The 16958-nt window shown below is 48.2% G+C and overlaps 1 protein-coding gene across 4 annotated transcripts in view; it reads right to left on the bottom strand.

Moving 5' to 3' along the window:
* ADAMTS17 (ADAM metallopeptidase with thrombospondin type 1 motif 17) overlaps positions 1-16958 on the bottom strand; it is a 355712-nt gene that overhangs the window by 64879 nt on the left and 273875 nt on the right. For all 4 annotated transcript variants that reach the window (XM_033852069.2, XM_033852070.2, XM_073801336.1 and 1 more), the window contains 4 exons: positions 16846-16926; positions 8183-8340; positions 4855-5014; positions 2575-2710 (listed from right to left, as the gene is read on the bottom strand). In XM_033852069.2, the coding sequence (XP_033707960.1) occupies positions 2575-2710; positions 4855-5014; positions 8183-8340; positions 16846-16926 (535 nt within the window). The remainder of the gene's footprint in view (positions 1-2574; positions 2711-4854; positions 5015-8182; positions 8341-16845; positions 16927-16958) is intronic.

Raw genomic sequence — 16958 nt, 5'->3', positions numbered from 1 at the left:
TGTTCATGTGACTCTTCCGTAGGTGTTTTTCTACATGATTTTCTGGTTAGTTTTGCAGTGCAACAAAGTCTTCTCCTAGAAAATCTATGGGTGGCAAAATCATAAAGGTGTTTCATCAACCCACTTAGTGTAATGATTAGAGAGCTTTGTTATGGAGCTTTCTTGAATTCATCTGGCTCTAGCTGAAGTAGTCAGGATGTGACCTCTCTTCCGTCTTTTATTAACTCTAGGCAATTTTTGGTTGTTTTTAATTCATTGATGATTTTCTGGTCCATTCTTCCTCTCCTCTCCTTCTGTGATTCCAATTATACTTATTTAAAATGGCTGATATTTTCCCACAGGTAAATTATCAACAATCTTTTCTTTCCATTTTCCAGATTGGATAATTTCTATTGTTAGACCCATCAAGCGATTTTTTAAAAATTTCAGATACTGTATTTTCTAGTCCTAAAATTTGGTTCCTGTTTAGTGTCTCCTTTTTGCTGCTAAGATTTCATATGTGTTCATTGATTATGATCATATTTTTTCTTATGTCTTTGAGCATAATTACAATAGCTGCTTTGAAATTCTTGTCTGCTAATACCAACATACATGTCATTTTGGAGTCAGTTTCCATTAATTGCCTTCTCTCATGACTATGGGTCACATTTTTCTGTTTCCTTGTATGTCTAGTAATTTTGAATTGTATCCTGAACATTGCACATGTTATGTTAATCTATAGCAGTGCTGTTCAATAGAAATAAAACATGAGCTACATATGTAATTTTAATTTTCTACTATCCATATTTAAAAAGTAAAAGAAACAGGTGACTTTAACATATTAATAAATTTTAATAATATATTGTATTTGACCCAATGTATTCAAAATGTAATTATTTCAACATGTAATCAATATTAAAAATTATTAAGATATTTTACAATATCTTTCTATATTAAATCTTTGAAGTCTGGTATGTATTTTACATTTAAAACACATCTTGATTTGGACTAGCTAGTGGCTACCATATTGATCAGCACAGCTCTAGAGTATCATTCTAGGAGAATACTGAGGTTTGGTCCAATACGAGCTACTCCGTCATTATGGGACGCAGAATCATTGACTGCCAGTTTTTAAACTTTATTCCTTGGTGTTTCACAGAGGTCCTGTGGGCCTACTGTGAGATGAGGGGAAGGCCGAGTACACTGGGCTACTCTTCCCCATTATATATACATCTCAATTCAATCAGAGCAACTCTGATTTCATGTTTCATATATTTCATTTCTGTGCATAACTTAAAAATATTTTGATACTAAAACAATATAAAAACATAAATGACTGTAAAATATGATTCTTGAATGGGTCCCTAGGATTTTTCTTGCTCAATCATGCCCTTGAACCCATGCTGACCTCTCCTCTTCTAGAGTCACTTATTCTCCTTTCTAATCATATCACAAGAACCAGCTGTCTCTGCTTTCAGGAAAAGGGACTGTGGTTTGTCTGCTATTTAAGTCTTCATGCTTGCAAGTCCTTCCTTCTGTGGCCCCACATGTGTGTGATTGATTGACTGATGGATAGATTGATCAATCAACTGATAGGTTTGCTGGATGGCTGTTCACACCCAGCATGCTCAGGACTTGCAGAAGTGAGCTGTTCCTCATGGCCATCAGCATTAGGGTAGGATTTCATTCTTAATTTAAAAGGACCACATAAAATCAATGAAACAAGTCTCACCTCACTTTCCTTCCTGTCTTCCCGCTTTCATTCATACACATTTTACCAGTTTGACAAAGAAAAGAGGGTCAGCACGAAAACTAAATGCTTTGTGAAACCTTTTCACCAGGCAAGTGGTACGGATCAAGCTTAAGAAACCCAAAAAACTGCCAGGTTAAAAGTCCAGCCTCCTTACAAAAGCTAAACATGCCTAACCTGATGCACAGAACCACAAAACAAAATCCATGCACCTCGACCCAGGGCAGAACGGGAGGCCAGTGATATTACATAATATAACAGAGTCAGATGCAAAGACCCACTAAAGTGGAAATAAGGAGGCTTAACTGATGAACACATTTCACACAATTCTTCTCAGCTGACAACTCAAGAGAATTCACTTCAGAGCACACAAGTACATGGCCATGAAAGCTAGGGTTGGAAACAGAAGTTCTGATGGATCCCAAACAACAAATAACTTACTGACATTAATTTCAGCCACTGAAATAGACCAATCACAAACACTAACTTATGTACACCTACTCACGGGTGCTCATACTATGACACTGATTTCCTTTTTCTCCGAGACACGGTAATTTGCAGGAGGAGTTGACACGTACCAGTTGAAAGTGTGCGGGATGGCTATTTCTTTTTTCACGAGATGGTCTTAATGGCCCGCTATGAGACGCCTTCCAGTGAGCACTGTACATTTCTATCAAAGTTCTGGTTTAGCCAGAAATTCAGTATTTTGAGCAAGCAGAAATCACTCAGCAACAACAATGGAACACAGACCAAGACTGTGGTATTAACTGTGCATCACCATCCCCCATTCATGGGCGTTGCTGTTTTACCCTGGAGGGTCCAAGTTTGAGAACACAGCTCCTTACCGTGACTGGCATGGGTGCAAGTTGCACCTTCGGATCTGGGGCTCCGGACGGCTGGCTTGAGGGCAGTCACTGTCGTTCACCAGAGTCGTGGTCTTGTTAACAATCCGTGTGCAGGACACGATGGTTCTGCGTTCCCCTGGAAACCAAACCACACAGAACTGAGAGGTCGTGGTACACACACCTGGTAAGGCCATTCATTCACCTTATGGAGGAGTGTTCAGGTGCATCTTTTGATCAGTTTGTCATTTAAAGTGACTATTGTAATGCCTTGTTGTTTGTCAGAGAGGGAGAACCATAATCTTTGGGATGAGGGTGTGTAAGACATGGCAGGGGCAGCATGGGGCAGGAGAAAGATTCTAGAACAGGATCAGAAAGAAGCAACACTTTAGATCAGTCATGTCCTTGGAAAGCTTGGGGTTCACTGAGGTCAAAGTTGTGATTTGGGTCTTTAATTTCCAACAAAGATTGCCAATCTCTGTGTCTGTTCATTTGATGTTTAAAGTCTATGGAGATCTGGTCTTCATTAAACAACTGTATATCAGCCCTCACCAGAGATGATGGCTACTTATTACAGAACTCCTACTTGCTGGAGATAAGTGAGAAACAGGAAGGCTAGTCTGAAGGACACAGACCCAACCTGAGAATTTGTCTCTCCATCAACTGCCGCTCGTGCCTAAGCCTCACGTGCTCTTGGGAAGCTTCACTAACCGGTCACCCGAGCTGGATGTAGTCATTCTTTTGGGTGTTCCCAAAGCACCCTGCACACTAGTTGACCATGACTTTGTTAGGAGTGGGGGCGAATGATTGGGAGCTAGAAGGGCGGCCTTTGGAGCCAGGCTGTCTGGGTTCAGACCTGGCTTACTCACTAGCACAGTGAGCACAGGATTGCTACTTAGCCCTCACGTTTCTGTGCCTGTTTCCTCCACTGGACTGACTCGCTTAACTTCCCTATGCCTTAGGGTGCTTTAGGGATGGTTAAAATGAATTGATACATATAAAATGCTTAGAACAGAACCTGGCAGGGGTTAACACTTCATGTTAGCTATATTTCTATTGTTATTATTTGGGAAGTGTCATAATAAAAGATTAACAGGAAGTCAAGCACGACTATATGGATCCCACACTCCTAAATCAATCTGTCTCCTGGGGAATTTGTCATGAAGAAATGACTCAAAATTATGGAGCCCTCAACTTATGTAAGCATAGAAAGCACGGAGATGCCTCAAGCCAGATTTCTGTTTGGACTGCAGGTCAGGGAGCTGGCAGTCAGGGAGCCATAAAAGGATGCCAGTAGCGACAGCAGCAGAACAGTACCCCCTTGGCCCCCAGCCAACGGAGCCTGCTAACTCTTCCATTTGGGCCACGCTTACTTTGTAGCAAGCTGCCCCAGTGGAAAAGGTCGGTGCCATCAGCTCCGCAGGACTGAGTGTCGGTGAGGCCATGCCCAGGTCCCACCTGCCAGCCCACCCTCTGGGTTGGCATTCCAGAATCCAGGTCAACCTTCTGTTCTAACTCTGTGTCCATCAAAATTCACCCATCCTGCATCCATCCCCCATCACCCCCCTGTGTGTCCCGTCAGGGTGATAGGGTACGCTGTACTAAGGGGGCTGCTGGCTAAGAGTTCAGAATGCTTCCAACTGCTCCTCCTAAACAACACAGTAATGACTACGATGCCTTTTGTTCATATTGATTTTTGCAGTATTTGAGTCTCCTCCCTGCAGTGGGCATGAGGGCTGATCAGTATAGAGAGAGTAAATCATCTGCTAATATATGGAGGCAAATCATGAAGCCAGGACTCAGGCTCTGAACGTTTCACTGGAGTTGGAGGACTTTTTCTTTCCATTGTATTACTGTTGGTCCCATTGGTTTCCCTGTATTTCCATTGGCCACTGGGGCAAAAAGGAAAGAGTATTTGAGGGTCAGAAACATCTTCCAGTGCCCCTCTACCAAACAGCAACAGATGGAAGTCTGTTCTGTTCATTCCCAGGGTCACCTGTCACACTTGTGACACAACCATTCATCGGCCAAACCTCCATTCGGATCAGCATCCAAGGGCCCCATGCCATAGGCAAAGCTGGGCACAACTCCAGCATGGAGGAGTTTGCTCTGCCCAAGTGTTTTGCAGAGAGATTTGCAGTGGGATGTGGTTACATTCCATGGAAATACAGGTTATGTGGCCAGCCTTTCCAAGGCTCTGTGCACCCGCCACGGAGTGCCCTGAATTCACTTCTCTGTTTGACAAAAACCCACACCCCATGAGCCCATGACTCTACTGCTCACCTCCTCCGCACTGCACACTGCAACCTTCCCAGCTGCTGTGGGTCCAGATGAACAAGGAGTCCTGCGGTTTTTCTGGTTCACTTTGATTTTCAGCAGTGTAGTTTACGGGAATGGTGTATTCGTAATGAATTCCATAGTTTTGGTCATGAAATAACAACACCTGGATCAGCAGCAAAATAAAAGACCATTTTGAAATAAAGCGAAAGCTCCCAGGATTGCTGAACTTGCAAGCCAAGCTGTGCTGTGGCTGTCTCCCTACCAGGGGTAACCTGTTCTTTTCAGGGTTTCAAAACAGGTTCATTCCAGGGGCACACCTTTATTTCAGTCTTGGGTTCCCTAGATACTCAAATTCAGGGCAGGAGCCTATGTAAACCATCGGCAGGGAGTTCTACTCTTTTCCACTGGAGAGAGGACTGGTTTGGAAGAGGGATTGGGGATTAGCAAATCTGTGGGCTCTAACTGCACTTTACATGGAGAGCTGCTCCAGGCAGAGCAAAGTACCCGTTCCCACAGTCACCCACGAAGCTGCCCTTACAGGGAGAAAGACACAAATATACTGCTTTTCTTAAACAGGCATCTGAACAAGTAGGGTTACTCTACTTTGAAAATGAACACCACTCTTCACACCCCGAGCACCAGTCACTGCTATGTGTAAGGCAGGCTCAAGAGTAGACACAGCCCCCTGCAGGGGAATCTTGGGGATGCCCGTCAAGGATGTAGGAGCCTTCCTGCTGCCATGGGAGCTAGGATGATGACGATGCCCACGGGGTGGCACAGCCTGGCGCAGGGCTTAAAGCTGGGAGTGAGGGGAGGGGAGCCATCATCGTGCAGCTTGGGGACCCCTGGTTCTGCAATCCTGGTAAGTGGGAACTGGAAGGGCCTGCTCTTTGTTTGGTAATGCATGTTTCTAGCCCTGTAGAGAGAGACGTGCTCTACTGGCTTTACTTCACTACATGTACGTAATGGTGCAAAAGAAGCACTCTTGTGGGAGCTTCAAGTGGCCTGGCTGTGGGTGGTATGTCCTCAGGCTACGCTTGGAACCAGGGGGCAGTCCTGGGTCTAAGCAGCTAGCAACTTCACTTCCAGCCCGGGGTCTGGGAGAGCCGGCCCGCAGGAGCTGGAGGCAGAGGGTGCTCCACCTGACCTGGGGAGGCCAGGTGGACGGTGTGCTGGACAACAGGAGCCGTCCTCCCTCCCAAGCATCTCCCAGCCCTCCAAGGGCTGCAGTTGCAGGCGGGGTGGGGTGGGGTGCTAAGAGCAGCCCAAACTGAATAAACATCCACTTCTCCAAGAAAGAGACTTGCAGTAATGCATTTGGAAAAATGCCTCCAGTTTAAAAAAAAAAAAAAGGCTTTAAAAGAGATCTTTATTATCTCAGTATGGGAATAAGACTGGTGAATTGAGAATCCATATGAAACCAATTTCATGCAATTTTGTAGCCACGTATAATTTGTATGTGTGTGCATAATTGCTTTCAAATGCAGGTCCCCGTGGCTCTACGGGCGCTCCTGACCCTGCAAGCAATGTGCACACCTCAGTTAGGGGACAATGGATTTTCCTTCAGAGGCAGATGGGCTCCTCTCGTTTCTAGGTTTAAAAACTGGTAGTAACAATTATATTTCAAGAGAGAAAAGTGATTAATGTTCAAGAGGGCAGGAACTTCAGCTGTGGTAGTTATTGCTTTCCCAGAGTTTTGTTTATTATGGTCTGAATGAATCCAGGCTGTGCATTTGCTTTAATGGACTGACGATTCACTCACAGTTTATGAAAGCTTTTGGGAAAGAAAGGAAATAGGCCCATCTTGGTGTTTGCTAGAAAAGCAAATTCACATGCTAAAGGTGATGCTGCTATCTTGGGTTTTATCTTGTCTTTTACTTCCTCTTTTAGTCCCTCTCAATGACTGCTTTTAACTCAGGACAGGAGGATTTGTTCCAATGACTTAGATTAGGAAACAATCTAATCACAGAGAAATGATTTAGGTACCGGTTCTTAGGTCCCAGAAATCAACTTGCAAGTATATACCTGCAGTAGATTTAGTGTGTGGAGTGTTGCACTGATAAGATTTCTGGACAGTTTATGTCATCTGTGGAAACCGGCTCCCCTTACTCTTATCAGAAATTGTAACAGGGTTAGGGCCATTGTGGGTGACATCTCTGCTCACACGTAGAGCTGGTCTCCTCAGGAGAGTCCCTGGGAAGTGGCCTGGGAATCTCTTGGGTGTCACCTAATCTTGAACAGCTGCAGGTTGCCAGTGACCACAAATTAATGGGGAGATAAGAACTTCCAAGTAGAGACTTTGGCAGGCATGGAGGACAAAATGTGCTTTGATTGCAGACACACAAGCTGTCACAACTCCCATTCTTTGGAAGGAGACATGGATTCAATAATTACAAGCTATCAAAAGTTAGTCACGAGAAGTCCTAAACCCCGAGAAGGCAACGGTGGCATTCCTGTCCCTGGAGATCTTTCATATTCTTAAAAGGCAGCATAACCGGATGTTTCAGTGGTTTGCATGGGGTCCTCCCTGAGACAACACACAAGACCAGAGTGCCCTGATCTGGCCTGATTGCACGATTTCTCGAGACCACCTGGGGAGTGAATAGGCCTGTAGAATCTGGTTCTCCCTCGATTCCTGAATCCTTGTTGCAAGCAGAGTCTGGAAAACCTGAGTGGTATTGGTTTGGAAACAGTGTCAACAGTTCATTTCCAAAAGGTAGTTTCCGATGTGGATATACAAACTGTGGGGCAAATCTAAGCCATCTGATATTAAAACATAGACTGTGGGGCTTCCCTGGTGGTGCAGTGGTTGGGGGCCGCCTGCCGATGCAGGGGGCATGGGTTCGTGCCCCGGTCCAGGAGGATCCCACATGCCGCGGAGCGGCTGGGCCCGTGGGCCATGGTCGCTGGGCCTGTGCGTCTGGAGCCTGTGCTACGCAACGGGAGAGGCCGCAGTGGTGAGAGGCCCGCGTACCGCAAAAAAAAAAAACAAAAACATAGATTGTGAGTGGGGCTGTCTGCTTAATAATGTCAAGTCTCCCTGGTGGCCACGTGGCTAAGCATTTCCTTCCTGGAGGTGGTTCCTTTTGGAAAAGATGGGAGTTCTGCCAGTAAAGAGCTAGGGCAAAATTTTGAGAGGGCAGAATTTTGAAGCATGTGGCAAAGGGATTAGATAAGAAAAGACCAAGAGAGAGACTTGAGCAGCAGGTGGCCAGGCAAACCACCAGGAACCAGGTGTACCTCCTGCCCACAGGATCTCAGGGAACAAGTCAACTGGTAGACCTCTTGGAGCCGGCGGTCTCAAGACAAATGCAAAAGCACGGCAAATTACCATCAAATGCAGAGGCATTTTGGTTGGTCCCTTGGCGGAAATTTTCTCCCACAGGCCCCTTCTAACATAGCGGACGGTCGTGCCTGCAATCTGGAACTCTCCGGGGAGCTCTATCTTCCAGTCACTGTTGATGGATCTCTTGCTGGAGTCTTTGAGAGCTAGAAAGGAAATGGAACACCATGGAATCGGGGGAGTCAGTCTGTCTTTGAAGGGAGTCAGGGTGTCCTGAGCGGTGGGTTGGAGGTCTCACTCTCTACCTCCACAGGGGAGAAGAGGGAGGCCTGCGGTGAGAGAAAGGGAGCTTTCTTTGAGAACAGAAGCCTGGCTCACAGGGAGAGAACAGCTCCTGACCCCAGGACCCTCCGAGAGAGAGCTGTCGTGACTCCCGCACCTCTTGAGCATGGGCCACTGTCTCAGAATCAGCTCACTCCGTGAGGGGTACGGGGAGGAGCGCCAGAGAATGAAGACAGCCACAGTCCAATCACATTTCACGAGATTTACAGAGTAGGGGGTTTTCCACCAGATGAACAGATTCTATTTTAACGTGTCCAAGGCTACAAAACAGGATTTGTAGCTTTAGCAAAATTCATCCTTCATTTTACTCTTACCCACCTGGGGCTTTTTAAAGGGCAGCCTAACTCCAATGCCCCTCAAGGATTTGATAGCCCTGGATTAGTAAAGCAGATGCTCCTTCAAGAAACAGGTGTCATTCTATCAAACACGAGCGTCTGGAAGCCTGAGCCGCCTACAGGCGTGGTAGTAACAGTGAGCTGATGTCTTGTGGGTGGTGGGGGCCCTCCCACCCTCAGCTTTGTGGCCTTTGCTGGGTTCACATTTTGCTCTCTCACACTCTGTACAAAGTGTGTTGGAACTGACAAGGAATCGACATCTTGCTGATTGGCCATAGCAAAGATTTGGTTTTCCACACAAGCTATTATTATCTGAGTGCTCACCAGTGACTTTCTTTGTTGTTTCCTCACTTAGGTTTTAGAGTCATGTGGTTCTCATGAGGGAGCATTCTGCAGTGAAATTCTGTTTTTTTGTGCTGTTTTGTTATTTAGGAAAGAAAGAAATAACTAGAACCTACTCTGGCATTTTGGAGGAGGTGGCAAATGAAAATGGGTGACAGTAAGTCTTTATGTCACTCAAAAAATAAAACTTTCCGTGCACCCCAAGTCCAATGCCATGCTCTCTGCCAGTGCAGCTAGAGTCCCCTGAGAAGCAGATGCTCTCAATTACCTTGGGACCCTGCTCAACCCACAATCAGCGAAATCAGGTTCTATCCCATTCCCTACTCTCTGCTTATGAGGCCAGAAATATTAATGAAATGCCCACATTTAATACCGATTTTGGATAATGAGACTTGAAACCCAAAAGTGGTTTCGGTTAACCCTGAGTCCACGAACCCCTGGCTGGGTTAGGACCTGGTGGGTCCAGTCCTGGTCAGGCCACAAGCAGCTGGGGGATGCCGGCCTCCGCTTCCTCGTCTGCAGGACACAATGGTCCCAGCAGGCTCTCCTGGCCAGTAAGGGGGAGGTGCATGCTCAGGACTCTGTGCTTACAGGAAACCAGGTCCGAGGGACCTGGGAAGGGCTGCTTTCCAGCAGGATGGCTTCCAAGAGGGGGTTCATACTCAGGGTGGCTGCTCAGTGAGTGGCTGGGGATTACAGGACTCCAGGGAAGGCTTCGAAAAGAGAAAACTCTACCACTTAGAATCGAATGCTTCCCTTCAAGAAATTCTACCTACTATCGAGATTTCCTGGCTAATGGAAGGAAGTGAGACTGTTGGGATACTCACAATTTCTGAGCCTTTTTCTCTTCCTCAGCCACTGCCTGCAAGTCCCCATTTAAGGGGCACATTCTCTGGTTTAGCTCCTCCATATGCTTTTACCCATTTAACCTTCCCAACAACTCTCTAAGGTAAAGGATTATTTTCCTTTTTTCACAGATGTGGAAATGGGGGCACAGAGAGGTTAAGTAACCTGCCTAAAGTCACACCGCTATTACATTGTCATGTGGAGACCTGAACCTAAACACACCAAGCTCCCACATTCTTTAGGTTATAGCATCAGTCTAGAGTTTTATGACAGACACTGAAATGTGCAAATGTCATATTCTCAAAGAGAACAAATTCCAAGCTCAAATTGCTGTGGGAGGTGTCTCACGTTCTACATACCTTCATAAAAATAACTAAACTTATGGTTTTCCACAGCTTCCAGTGAACTAATAACCTAAAAATACGTTTGGTCATGTTAGCTACTCAGGTATCTAGGCTAAAGCTGTATGGGTGTTCATTGTTCTTTCAATTTCTCTGAAGGTTTGGAAAATTGTTTCTTGCACATGCATATGTAAATCTGGTTTTCAGAATCAGTATGGGCTGGTGGGAAGTGGCCGACAGACAAATGAGGGAACAGACACCTTTAAGAAAAGCCTCAGTAGGGTTTTCCCTGGTGGCGCAGTGGTTAAGAATCCGCCTGCCAATGCAGGGGACACGGGTTCAAGCCCTGGTCCAGGAAGATCCCACATGCCATGGAGCAACTAAGCCCGTGTGCCACAACTACTGAGCCTGCGCTTTAGAGCCTGCGAGCCACAACTACTGAAGCCCGTGCACCTAGAGCCTGTGCTCTGCAACAAGAGAAGCCACGACAACAAGAAGCCCGCACACCACAACGAAGAGTAGCCCCTGCTCACCGCAACTAGAGAAAGCCTGCGTGCAGCAACGAAGACCCAACACAGCCAAAAATAAATAAATTAAATAAAAAAAAGAAAAGCCTCAGTAAAAACAAGTCAGGGAAGCACAGTGAGCAGACACATCCCTACACCAATCCTTTACCTTTATCTGAGGGCCTTGTAGCTGGTGATGGAGGCACAGCTCCTGCCCTTGGGAGCTCAATGTTTGAAAGGGAGACTGGTGAGAAGACAGATAAACACGATACACTTCCAGAAGCTCAGTGACAGAGGCCAGTCTGGGGCCCGTGCACAGTCGTGTGGGCAGAGACTGGGGCAGCTGGGGAAGGCCTTCTGAAGGAGGAGCCCTGAGCTGAGACTGAAAGAAAAGCAGGGAGAAGAGGTGGCCTGGAGCGTGTGGGCAGCTTGGGCTGTTGCTCCTTGCCTCCTTGTTAAGCTCAGTTTCTGTGCAGGGTGGTGGAGGGAGAAAGGTGCCCTGCCCCGTGTGGAGAAGCAAGTGGAAGGTGAGGGAATACTGGAAGTCTGATTGGGAAGAGGAGGTGACAGAGAGGGGCTATGGAGGTGGAGAAGGAAAGAGAAGGCTCACTGTCATTGTCATTGGGGTGGGGACACAAGCACGTTGAGAACCCTTGAAACTGAGAATCAGAGAGATGAGCAGAATGAGTTTCTGTAAAGCTGTCTGCTGACCCCCGTCATACTGGGGTCACCCCACAGAACCCATTTCCCACACAGAGACCAGGGGCACATTGGGGTGGCCCTCTCCTCCTGTCTCAGCCCACGCGTGTGCCCCAGTCGACTCCTGCGTTCAGTGCCCTAGGCTGGGCCCTGGCCTTGTTCTGTCTTAGGGCTTCTGTGAGCATCTAGTGTGTTGCTGCCTGCCATCTCTCTCTCCTTCTGCAAGTAACAACGCCCAGAGAGCTTTTGGGGATGTGTTCTTCCCCCAGTCACGTGGGGCTGACCCCAAACTCCACCCCAGCTCCAGGAGTGCGTCCATCACCCAACCCTGGAAGGTAAGAGTCAATTCTAAGACTTTCATTCACCTTGGGAAGAAGGAGCTTTCTTTTCACAGGTTGCCCAGAGACTTGATATAAGTCTTGCCAGTACGTGGCAAGAGGTCCCTAGATTAAAGTCAACTGAGAAAGGACAGCAGTGCCAGGACAGAGACTATTTCCCATGATATCATTTTAAGCCCCTGGATCCAGCAGTGTCTGAAGCCAATAACACAGAAACTGAGAACTGGGTTTAGCTTTCACACGTCACATTTGGAGGTTGGTTTTTAAAAAATACTAACCATGATGGGGCCAGGGCAGGCTGAGAAAGAAAATTACTAGTATGGATTCCTAGAAATCACGCTAGGATCCTCCCTAATGTCAGCTTAGTACCCCCTGAGATTCAGAAGGCCTGGTATACTCTATCCAGGCTCTCCTGGGCCCTGCTTTGCTCCGGCGCTTTGTTCAGGATGCGCGGCTCTTTCTCACTTGGCCTTGTTTCTAAGGTGCTCTAAAAGGACTTTATTGGATTATAAACAGAAAACCACCCCGCCTCCGTGCCAAAAGTCAAACACCTGTGAGGTCAAGAGTGGGAAGGACTGGGAAAAGTGCAGGAGGGCACACCTGGGGCCGATCATAAACCCATCCACAGAAATGCCGCGCAGAGGTGTGGGGGCCGCCTGGGGAAGCCCCACTTCTGCCGGCAGAGGCACTCGCTGTGAGTGACACAGGGGACAGACGAAGACCCCACTGGGCCTGGTGGCATGCCACCCTCTCACCACCAGGGGAGTGTCCTGCTTGGCAGCAGGGGTTGGGGGAGGCGACATTTCAGGAGGCGGCCCGCAGGGTGGGTGGGGGAGGCCGGGGAGGAGTGAGTATGGTCAGAGAAGGGGGGAGGGCAAATGAGAGAGGCAGGCAGTGGCTCACCGGCTCTTCCACAAAAGGCCAGCAGCAGGATGGGGAGGAACACGCCAGACAGTGCAGTGCTGGTGGCAGGCTCTCTGGGGAAAGCAGCCTAGATTTATAGTGCTTGTCACTATGCAAGGTGTAAATGTGCCCACATGACAGGTTTCAAGTTATCCACGTGAGCTCTGTGAAGGCAAAGATGGGAAGAGATGCGAACCGTGACCTCCCCCATCCACATACCGCTGCTGGGCACTCCCAGGACTTCTGAAGTCACCTGTCTTTGCAGTCACCTGACCCCCAGGTCTTGGCCTGGGGCTGCTGAATTGGCAAAACCTCATACTGTCACAGCCTCAGGGTATGTTGTGTGGTCGGGGTCGGGGCTTTCACGGTTCCAGAAAGCATCTACTTTGCTTGTCCAAGCTCTGCGGCTGCCATCTGCACGACGGCTGCAAACTTCCAGGCACCCCAGTCTCAGCTTTACAACTGCCACTTGACCCCTCGTCTGAAAGCCGGAGCCCCTTCCTCAGGACAGTGTGATCGTGATGACACCCCTTCATGCATTTTGCAGTGGGATGAAAACTCAGAGGCAGAATTATAAGTAGCAGGCCAGCAGTTCCAAGAATCATGGGGATCTCTGCAAGCCTGTTGACTCTGGGGTGAGTCATTTAGTCAGCAGGATTCAAAATTTGCAGGTTGCCGTGGTCCATGCTGAGAAATCAGAACTTCCTGCTAAAATTGGAGTTTAGCACCTGACATCCCTTCAAAAGGGTAAGACTGCAGCCTCAGAAGGTCTGTTGGAACATCAAGATCTGAACATCACTGACAGTGAATTGATAGGTTCAATGCGGAGTCTGATGAGAAAAACACCTTGTGGGGCCATGTCAGCCCCAAAGAGAGAGTGTGCAGGTCACTCCTGGCCCATCTGTAGCGGCCTCCACCCCGGAGCAAGCTTCACAGAGCAGGGTCTGTGAGAGCCGGGGAGGCCGAAGCTCCAGGGCCCCTCTTGTGCACCAGTCCTTTCCAAGGCCCTATACGTAGTGTATTCTTTCCCGTAAAGAAGGCCTACCGGGCTTCCCCGGTGGTGCAGTGGTTGGGAGTCCGCCTGCCGATGCAGGGGACACGGGTTCGTGCCCCAGTCCAGGAAGATCCCACATGCCGCGGAGCAGCTGGGCCCGTAAGCCATGGCCGCTGGGCCTGCGTGTCCGGAGCCTGTGCTCCGCAAGGGGAGAGGCCACAGCAGTGAGAGGCCCGCGTACCACAAAAAAAAAAAAAAAAAAAAGAAGGCCTCCCAAATTAAATAAGTTTTGGGCCCCAGAAATTCCCGTTCCTCTCCATCCTTTGGCATCAATGGTATATGCAAGCCCCCTTCATCTGTAAGTATTTTGAGATTAGTTTATATTTGAAATTAGAATTTTTAGGCCTAGAAACTCAACAGGGGCCATTAAGATGATGACAAATGCTCTGGTTTGATAGGGAAATATAAAGTTAAGAACAAAGGGAATTCCTGAGCGACTTGATCCCATCTGTAATGTCTGTAGTTCTGATTTGCTGGGGAGGATATTTTCACTTGCTGATCCTGCCTCAGTCAGAGGGTGGATGTTTTAAACCCTGTCACAAATATAGCAGCACTTGCTTTTGTGTGTGTTGCTTAGGAACCCTCAGAAGCCTCTCAACAGCTGGAGAGACTTCTGCAGGGATGAAGATGGCACACGCTCTCCCTTGCTACCACAGCAGAACCAAACCTCCTCAATGGCCTGGAATGTGAGGTCATATGGTGACCGTCTGTTTCCCTCAGGGCCCTTCTATCTCTCTGTGGACATTTATACAATGTCCCTGTAGTTCCCGGCACTGTGAGAGATCCTGAGCCTTTCCAGGGAGCAGGGAGGGGGCATTCCTGCTGGGATGGCTCGGCTCCTCTCTAGAGCTGCTTGGGGGCAGGCACAAGCGCTCGGATCCTGTCTGCATGCCCACTCCCTGCATGGCGCTGTGAAGAAGCCAGGCTCCTTTCTGTCTCTCTCCCTCCTGGATTCCACTGGAAGACTTGACCCACGTTCAACCTGCTTCTAATCCTGGCGTTGAGTCAGCTCCTTTTATTTCCACTCGGAGTTCTGCCAGCTCTGCTCTCAGCTATGGATGCAAACTGCAGAGGCATTTCCTGTTCCAGGTGGTTTTGAGCAGAAAGCCAGGCAGCATGGGTTGAAGGTAGGTGGGGTGAATTCTTTAGGAACTGCTCCCGCAATGTGAGAGTAATTCAAAGTTACACAGGGTTGACTTCCAAAGCACCCAGCCCCGAGTGGAAACAAGGCTTGTTGAGCTAACTTTAGAAACGTAACAAGCATGGACCACCTTCGGATTTCCCTTGTGCACACACCAGACCCTGCGATTTCCAGATAAGAGGACAGAGGCTGGCTCCAACCTCCCAGGGAGGTCCAGTGCTTCTGGGGAGCTGAGAATTCATCCTGAGACATTCAACCAATCTCTTCGGGATGGACATCTGCTTCTCTGAAATCCACACACCAAAGCAGTAGCAATGGGCAGGTTTAACATATGTTCTCCAGTGAAAAATCGTCCCCACTCCATCTCTGGCCGTGACTGACACCTCAGAGCAATTCTGGGAGGCTCCATGAGTTGCAGCAGACCCAGCTGCAGTGAGGAGCTTGGACAAGCTGCTGAACTCCTAGAGCCTCATTTTCCTCCTCTGCGAAATAGGCACGTCAATTCTCTGCAGTACATTGTGGAGTTAGGGGTCAGGTCTGCAAAGCAGAGCAGGGCTCAATGACTGGGAGTCACAACGTCGATGTCACTGTTATTATTGGAATGTGTGGCCCTCAGGCTTCAGGAGCGGAGAGGGACCACCGTGAGAGCTGGCTCCCCGGGCACCATCTACTAGTTGTTATTTGTTGGCCCTAAGATGGGTTCCAGTGAAAAGTCATTTTTACTACAGGAATTAGGTGTTGAGTGATCTAAGAGATTCTGACATCCCTCTGTCATTCTTATATCACGCAGAAACATAGCAGTAAAAATAATGTTCCCATTTTCACCAGATACCTTGGGCTGGAGGAACAGTGCTGGGAAGTCTCAGAGGGCAGGACTGGAAGCTGAGGAACTTATTTGCAGGGCACCTACTGGTGCTTTATGGAAGGGCCAGTAAGCCGACCTCGGAATTGCCCCAGCACCTGAGATACTGGGATCATGATTTTTGAATATGATAAGGGTCAAAGGTGATGGCAGACTCCCACAGAGGCCCAGTGCTTCTGGGGAGCAGGAATGTCAACTCCAGGTCTGGGAGGGCCAGTGTACCAGTTGGAAAGGCTAACTTTGGGGGTGACACTGGGTGATGGGGCTCTGAAGCAAATGCTGGTAAACTTGACAAAATTTCCTGAGGTGGGCAGAAAGGAGGGAGACTCTTTGAGACTTTAGTAAAAAGGCCATCACTTTGAAGAAGGTGCCGAGAGCAGCACAAGGCCCAATTTCGGAAAGCATCTACGAGCATTGTTCTAGTTGTAGAACAACAGCTGGGACAGTTTCAGAGAACAGTGCCAGGCAGGACTGGGCCAGCGTCCATGCCGGGGAGGTGGAAAAAACCACGGACGGGGCTGATGAAAACTGACATGGATGTCAACCCAAAGGACAGCAAGGTCCTAGGCTGGCAGCAGGAACAGCAGCAGCCATTATGGCCTCCAGGACACAGGTGGATGGGAGGCAGGTAAGAGCGTTGGGAGGAGGGGGCAGGGCTACCTGAGCTCTCCTGGGGTTACTTTGGGGAACTTAGGCTATCCCAATTCCTCACAACTTCTTTCACTCACTCTTCTGTCACCCGCTTTCCTGTCCGAAGCTGGTGGTTCCTACTCACCCCTTCCCCTCGCCCCTCATCTACCTTGGGGATGGCTGCACTTGAGCCAAATACGACAGCACTGTTTGGTCCATGCTGATTACTCACAGCATTACACCTAAAATATGGGTATAAAACCAATGGCTTGAGAGCACCCCTTCAGCATTTTGCTGAACCAAAGTAGCAGCCTGATTGTCCAAATCAATGCTCAGAACATAAACTATGAGTCAAACAATTTTTTGTTTTACCCAGAAAACTGTGGGCAGGTTTATCTTCCACCACACGAATCCTTCGAGCTCCAGCTGGAATGATAGCAGCTTCAATATAACCTGTAGTGACAAGATAACACACAGGTGAGCTG

The sequence above is a fragment of the Tursiops truncatus genome, chromosome 2 (assembly GCF_011762595.2).
Source record: "Tursiops truncatus isolate mTurTru1 chromosome 2, mTurTru1.mat.Y, whole genome shotgun sequence".
NCBI classification, from domain to species: domain Eukaryota; kingdom Metazoa; phylum Chordata; class Mammalia; order Artiodactyla; family Delphinidae; genus Tursiops; species Tursiops truncatus.
This window is presented reverse-complemented; position numbering and strand designations above follow the sequence as displayed.